The sequence below is a fragment of the Cynoglossus semilaevis genome, chromosome W (assembly GCF_000523025.1).
Source record: "Cynoglossus semilaevis isolate Cse_v1.0 chromosome W, Cse_v1.0, whole genome shotgun sequence".
NCBI classification, from domain to species: Eukaryota; Metazoa; Chordata; class Actinopteri; order Pleuronectiformes; family Cynoglossidae; genus Cynoglossus; species Cynoglossus semilaevis.
In genome coordinates this window covers 13645907-13651793 of record NC_024327.1, presented here as the reverse complement: position 1 = coordinate 13651793, position 5887 = coordinate 13645907, and the positions used below count along the sequence as shown (strand labels likewise).

At 42.3% G+C, this 5887-nt stretch overlaps 1 protein-coding gene across 1 annotated transcript; it reads right to left on the bottom strand.

Moving 5' to 3' along the window:
• Nucleotides 1–74: 74 nt before the first annotated feature.
• Nucleotides 75–2264, bottom strand: LOC112486352 (WD repeat and FYVE domain-containing protein 3-like). Its single transcript, XM_025052744.1, has 4 exons — nt 1514–2264; nt 1160–1339; nt 577–810; nt 75–482 (listed from the first exon to the last, which is right to left on the bottom strand). Exons 1-4 carry the CDS (start codon nt 1535–1537, stop codon nt 348–350), a joined length of 573 nt encoding a protein of 190 aa, XP_024908512.1. The 5' UTR covers nt 1538–2264; the 3' UTR covers nt 75–347.
• Nucleotides 2265–5887: the final 3623 nt, after the last annotated feature.

Here is a 5887-nt window from a genome sequence, read left to right as displayed (position 1 = left end):
TAAAGGTTTTTATTTATATCTTTTTTTATACCAAAAAAAAAAAAAAATCTAAAAAAAAAAAAAAAAAAAAAAAAACAGAAAATAGACATCATCATTGCAAAGAGATCAGATGAATAGTTATTGTGGTAATAAAAAGCTAATAGTTGTTCTTAATGGTTAACAGCCAATAAAAGATAACAACTAACATCTAATATGGATCGCAACATATTTCACTTGAATAAAGATCAGGTAGGACAGTTGGAGATTGCGGAGAAGTAAAACTAACAACTAAAGTGAAGAGCCAACAGCTAATCTGAATGTTCAGTGCTAATTTGAACTGCTAAAAACCTGAAACAGTTAATTAACAACTAACACAAACACTTCACATAGATCACAAGCTTACCTAATAAAACGTCAGCAGCCAGTAGATGCTTCATGACTCCGTCCAGGACACTGGACTGAAACTCTTTCTGCTGTGTCCTGGTAGAACGCTCTGGTGATGCCTAATAGTTGAAAACAAATAATTAAATAAAAAAATGACTCAACTTTGCAAGTGTCTTGCAGAAACCAAGACTGTTAATGTTTCCTCGTCGTCACCTCTAACAGAAGGTCAATGACCGGTGTCTGTTTGCTGGCAGGAGTCATGCACAGGTTGTCCATAATCAGGACTCTCATGAAGTCAAAGACGTACTTCTTGGCTGGGTGGTTGGTCAGTGAGGTCTTGGAGCCAACGTTGCAGTACTCAGACTGACTGCGATTCATTCCCGAGTCTCCAGTGAAAGCCTTGAACTCCTCGATGGGTGAACCGGCTTCATTATCCAGATCACTAACCTGGGAGAGATGGAAATTAGTGATTTATTAAATAGCTTAAGGATGACCAATTTTAACTTTAGGTGAATAAGTAGAGGCTTTGCATTTTTTAGCTATTTCTTTACTATTTATATATCTATTGGCTACTGGGTATAAAGAAATGTAGTCAACAAATGTAGCCTCCTCTGATGCTGCAATACACTCCTGCATTGCAGCAGAGCCGTTCGCATTTGCAGTTAACTTTTGAGAGTTGTGGAAAAAGTCTACCAAATTATTTTTTTTAAAATGCTTCGTTTCTGTAGAGCTTTAAAGCTCCAGTCCACAATTCAATCTTTTTTTTTAGATTAAAAACTATTACCACCAGACTTACCATTTCAGAGTAGGGTCTGATGTTGAAGGGAAAGACTGAGGCAGCCAAAGCACACAGGAAATCTGGACTGTGCCACATAGACCCCAGGTCAGCTACGTTGTGGTACAGGTACCTGAAGAACTGCATTAATGTGAGAGGGTATTCTCTGACCCAAGAACCCTTCTCCTCCGACTGCCACAGCTTCAAGATAAACAAAGAAACAGATTTATTAAGCAAAAGTTCAGTTTAGTTAATTGTATTGTCAAAACTTTATCTGTTAATCCCTGTTACATGTTTGACTGTCTGATAGATAATTCAAAATATGCACTGTAGTTTCACTACTTGTGTGTCACACGGCATGGCATCATCTCTCACCAGGTTGAGCATGCTGCGGAGCATGGCTAGCAGCAGAAACGCAGCCTCAGTGCAGAAGCTGTGAATGGAGTTAAGCACCGTCCCACTGGAGGCTGAGATGCCAAAGACAAAGGTCCAGATGGAGTCGAGATCAAACTGAAGGAAAACACAAACACACACTGGGCTGAAATTCACTGACACGCATTTGTATCACTCGATGGCGCTGCGGACACGGTGTTTGGTACAGCGCTCCTTCTACTGTTTTTGTGTTTTTACCACCGGTGTTGGCTCTGGTTCCCAGAACTTTTACACCAGGGATGGACTTATAAACATCCGTGCAACAACTCCACTGGATTTATTCCCCGAGTTTCTCGCCTCTTCAACGGACATTTTACTTAAAGGCGAACCTGGTCATTACCAAAGCAGCGAAGGGTCAGAAGAGGGGGAAACGAGCCGGTGCGCTCGTACGGCTGCGCCGCCGCGGACATCATACCGGCATATTCCTCTCTAACGTGAGCTCACTGCCCAACAAAGTAGACGAACTTCAACTACTTGTGTAAAAGAACATAGATGTTTCCTCCTCCGCTGTCCTGTGCTTCACGACACCAGATTCCGCGCTTGAGCTGGCTGGGTTTCAACTATACAGAGCGGACCGCAACACGGAACTCTCCTGCAAGAGTAAAGAATAGAATAGAATAGCCTTTATTGTCCTTGTACAGTGTACAACGAGATTTGAGCGCTACTCACTTGGTGCAAAAAAAAAAGGGTAGAAGATGTGGATAAAATATATTCATGTGTTCATAGTTTATAGAAGTATGCAACATATATAATCATGTTTTATAATAGAATAAATAATCATAAGAGATGTGCTTAAACATATAACCAGCTTGAACATAAAATGCTGCTTAAAGCTAGAACTGAAAACATGCAGATGTAGAGAAGGAGCTGCGAGGTTGAGATAAAACCAAGGTTGGTTGTGAAAAGAGGAGTACTTGGTGTGGTGGGAAACAAACTTTTAGAATAACAATTTGACAATGGCTGGATTCATAGTTAGAACACAAGGCCCCAACAACAGCACCTGGGCACGATAAGAACGGGATGAGAAACTAACGGTGTAGATACAGTTGCCAAAAAGAATGTATGACTGTGTGCAGAACAAATGAAGTCTGTATTGCTTGATATGTACCACCCCTGGATATGTGTGTCAATAAAACGAGCCTGAGTTTGTGGAGAGAGCAGGATTCAGCAGTCAACCCCCTGACTCGCCGCTGGAACCTCCCTGTGCACAGGCGAACTCGAGCAACGACTTTTGTCTTTTCTTTATACTTTGTGAAAGTTCTTGATCAACGAATCCGGGGTGGTAAAACCTTACCACAACAACTGTATCCTCATTTTCGGGCAAGTTTTCCCTAGAATTTACATGTTAATAAGGAGAGAATCGTACCCTTTAATTCTTATGGGCTCTGCTTATTTCGCATGCATTAATACTGGAGCTGCTGACTTGGCTCTTCCTCTGAATACAAAATAGGACACACATATTAAGTCTCATATATTTACAGGATTGATGCCACGGGAGATTGTCTGAGAGTGAGATGAAAAGGCTGACTCAGATGTGTATTCCACTGTAATCTGTGAGACAATGCGTGCCCAAGACAGCCAGCATCTATCCTGATTTTGGCCTGATAATGAGCAGTGATGTTTGACAAATTAAGAGCGTAAGCTTTGCCCGGAGATCATCCTGGAATCGAGTTACTGACTCTTACTCAAAATAAAACACAGGTGGAACTTTGATGGGTGACTTCTGCAGTCTCCAGTTACGAAGAATAACAGAAGAGAGAAAAAAACTGGCAATGAAAAAAAAACACTCTTGGTACTGATGAAGGGCAAAAAAGGCTGCCAGTAAGTATAAAAAGAGCAGCAACATCAACACAAGCAGCTTGTCAAGGATAGGCCATGCCAGAGAAGACAAAAGTGCTGTCATCCTCGACAGCACACTATCGGCACACCTATTTCCACCTACGCAATATCAACCGCCTCTGCCCCTCCCTCACTCCCCATACCACTTCCATCCTGGTTCACAGCCTTGTCACCTCCCGCCTTGACTATTGCAACTCCCTCCTCTTTGGTCTCACCCACAAGTCTCTTTATAAGCTCCAACTGGTCCAGAACTCAGCCGCCCGCATCATTACTAGAACCCCTTCCATCCACCACATCACTCCTGTCCTGCAACAGCTTCATTGTCTCCCGATCAAGTCCCATATTAACTACAAAATCCTTCTGCTCACATTCAAAGCCATCCACAACTCCACTTCACCATACATCTCAGATCTTCTTCATGTCCTGTTCCCTCCTGCTTCCTCAGATCATCCTCCTTCCTCTGACTGTCCCCTCCGCCCATCTCATCACCATGGGGTACAGAACTTTCAGTCGCTCTGCTCCCCAGCTTTGGAACTCTCTACCCCCCCTCTTGAGGAACATCAATTCACTCCCACAATTCAAGTCTGCACTTAAAACTCATCGGTTTAAAATTGCCTTCTCTATCTGATATTCCACTGTTGTATTTTAACTTGTTCTTAACGTCCTATTGCTTTTTAATGTTGTGTTGTTATCTTTGTATTCACTGTAAGGTGTCCTTGGGTGACAGAAAGGTGCCTATGAAATAAAATGTATTATTATTATTATTATTATTATTATTATTATTATTAAAAGATTGTGAGAGACAGAGAGACAGTGATCTCTGGTTTCCTCTGCAGCTGTCAGTGGGCTGAGTGGTTTCTCTCACAGCCTTGCTGTTTGTGTGGCACTGGATGCCCTGTCTGCTCCACCACTGGGAACACTGTTTGTTTAAAAGGCTGGCCTGTCAAACACAGTGCCACTAACTGCCAGACACTCGGCTAAATGACTCTGACAGCCGTCCTAATCAGAGGCTTCGCACATTGCTGCAGGGCCTGGAGTATCCATCATAACCCAAGCCTAAATAACCTAAAAGTGCTTAACTTTCCAAAGGTCAGGGCTTTTCATGCGTGCCAGGGTGACGTGTCAGAGAGGAGAGAAAGGTAAAGGACAGAAAAAAAATTGTAGATGAATGTGGTTGAATGTTCTGTGAGAAACATTTTCTTTTTTTAAAGGATGCTGGATATTCAGGTTTTGTTAATGTGAATACTCATCATTCTGTGTGCTCTTCACTTTAAGTCAAAACATTTCATGTCTGCAGAAATTACATATTCGACAAAGGTTGTGTTCAAGTTTGGTTGCATAAGTGACAACTTCACAATGTGGGACAGGAGGTGGGGTTGGGGAGGTCATCTCTTTGACTCAATTTCCATTGAGAAACAAACATCTAATTCAATTTAGATATGTACCTGTGCCAGGCCATGAGCCAGAGGGAGATTGTAACTGACAGCCATTGGATGGCCGGCTGGATTTGAATATTGACGAGACAGAGACTTGACAGAAGGGGTTATGCTCTAAATTCTGACTTGCTGGCTGCTACACTGATCCATTCTATTGTCAAATCAGCTCAGTGTCAGGTCTACAGTATGTCCGTCTGGCACGCCGATGCCACTCAGTATTAGAGCCTACCTGAAATTCATCTCAAGCCAAAGTGAAGTGCATTCAGAAGCCACAAAACCTCACTAAATCAAGCAAGGACAAATGAACGCAACGACAAAGAAACTGTACATTATAAGAAAACTGTCATATTTGTTTCCTCCTGCCATATTCAACCCAACACTAACCTGAAACCAACATCACTCTAATCTCATGATGTCGTTTCAAATTCATACATCAGCTATTACAACACAGGTTTGGTGTTTGGACATAAAAATGAAGATCCATTCTGCTACTGTCCACTCTGGATTTGTGTGTGGATGCCTTAGACAGAGTCTACTTCAAACCAGTGTAATCCCACGCATGCCCTCCCATCTCAAAGGCCACCGAGTACAGACAAGTCATGAAAAGTATGAGGCTTGGACAGATCAGTGAGGGTCCTTTGAAAGGACATCCATGGTTACACATCTGTACGTGCTTTGGCACACACATACACACACAATATGTCTTCATAGACCCAATATATCTTTGTGTGTGTGTGTGTGCCTGCATGAGTATGCGTGCGTGTGCATGTTCCTGTACTGCATGACTTGTGCCAACTTTTCCTCATATTCATTAATACTCATATTCTTGGACAAGATGAAAATCATTGCAAGGACAAACGGTGTGTACAAAAATGGTAAGGGCCGCACAAGGGTTAAAAAAGTGCCATCAAGTTCTGTCTCTCAAGATGGTCTCTCAATGAATGGCTCTCACTGTTGGTACAGCAGACTCTCCTGGTGAGGAGTCAATTATTCATGGGCTAAATTCATATAAAATCTCTGTGGTCTGGCACTATGTCCAGTA